The sequence below is a fragment of the Chaetura pelagica genome, unplaced genomic scaffold (assembly GCF_000747805.2).
Source record: "Chaetura pelagica isolate M959 unplaced genomic scaffold, ChaPel_1.0 scaffold507, whole genome shotgun sequence".
NCBI lineage: Eukaryota > Metazoa > Chordata > Aves > Apodiformes > Apodidae > Chaetura > Chaetura pelagica.
This window is the reverse complement of record NW_009953902.1, coordinates 163,440-164,036: the sequence shown is the minus strand read 5'-3', so window position 1 is coordinate 164,036 and position 597 is coordinate 163,440. Positions and strand designations below refer to the sequence as shown.

The window sequence follows — 597 nt, the reverse complement described above, 5'->3', positions numbered from 1 at the left end:
ATGGAGGCATCAGGCAAGATCCTCTCTCTGGACAGGCAAGAGGCCAAAAAGGTGCTGGAAATCTATGTCAGGCGCTCGCTGAGCTGCTGTGAGAGCTCCATGGTGGCCAAGAAGAAGTGTCAGGAGCGAGCCAGGAGGCAGGGCAGGAAGGCAGATGGGCCACAGCGGTCGAAAAGTGACTCCTGCAAGAGCTCATGTGCCAAACTCAGCACCAAGAAGGACCAGGAGGAAGGACCCAAAGCAGCAGGCCTGGATGAGGGTCTGGGTGATGAGAACAAAGCTCCTGGGGAGGTCCCTAAAGAGGAGCTGAAGCCCAAGAGGAAAAGCTCCAAAAACTCTTCCCAACGCACCTGGTTCAAAAGTTTCTTAAATTTCATCTTCAAGAAGAGTTCTGAGGAGCAGAAGGAGAACACGGGGCAGAAAGCGAAGGAGAAAGATGCCAAAGCTCCTCACAGCTCCAAACAAGAAGGAGCTAAAAAGCCTGGAGGGGACTCGAGCATGTCCCCACCGCTGGGCAGAGCCCCCAAGAGGAGACCCAGCCTCAAGAGGGTTTTCTCCTTCAAGAAGCACACGGAGGAGGAGCGGGCAGAGGCGGCA

At 55.3% G+C, this 597-nt stretch overlaps 1 protein-coding gene across 1 annotated transcript in view; it reads left to right on the top strand.

Moving 5' to 3' along the window:
• Positions 1 to 597, top strand: part of LOC104392037 (apoptosis facilitator Bcl-2-like protein 14) — a 7,855-nt gene continuing 7,258 nt past the window's right edge. Inside the window, exon 1 of the mRNA XM_010001393.1 lies at positions 1 to 594. Within this exon, the coding sequence (XP_009999695.1) occupies positions 1 to 594 (594 nt within the window). The remainder of the gene's footprint in view (positions 595 to 597) is intronic.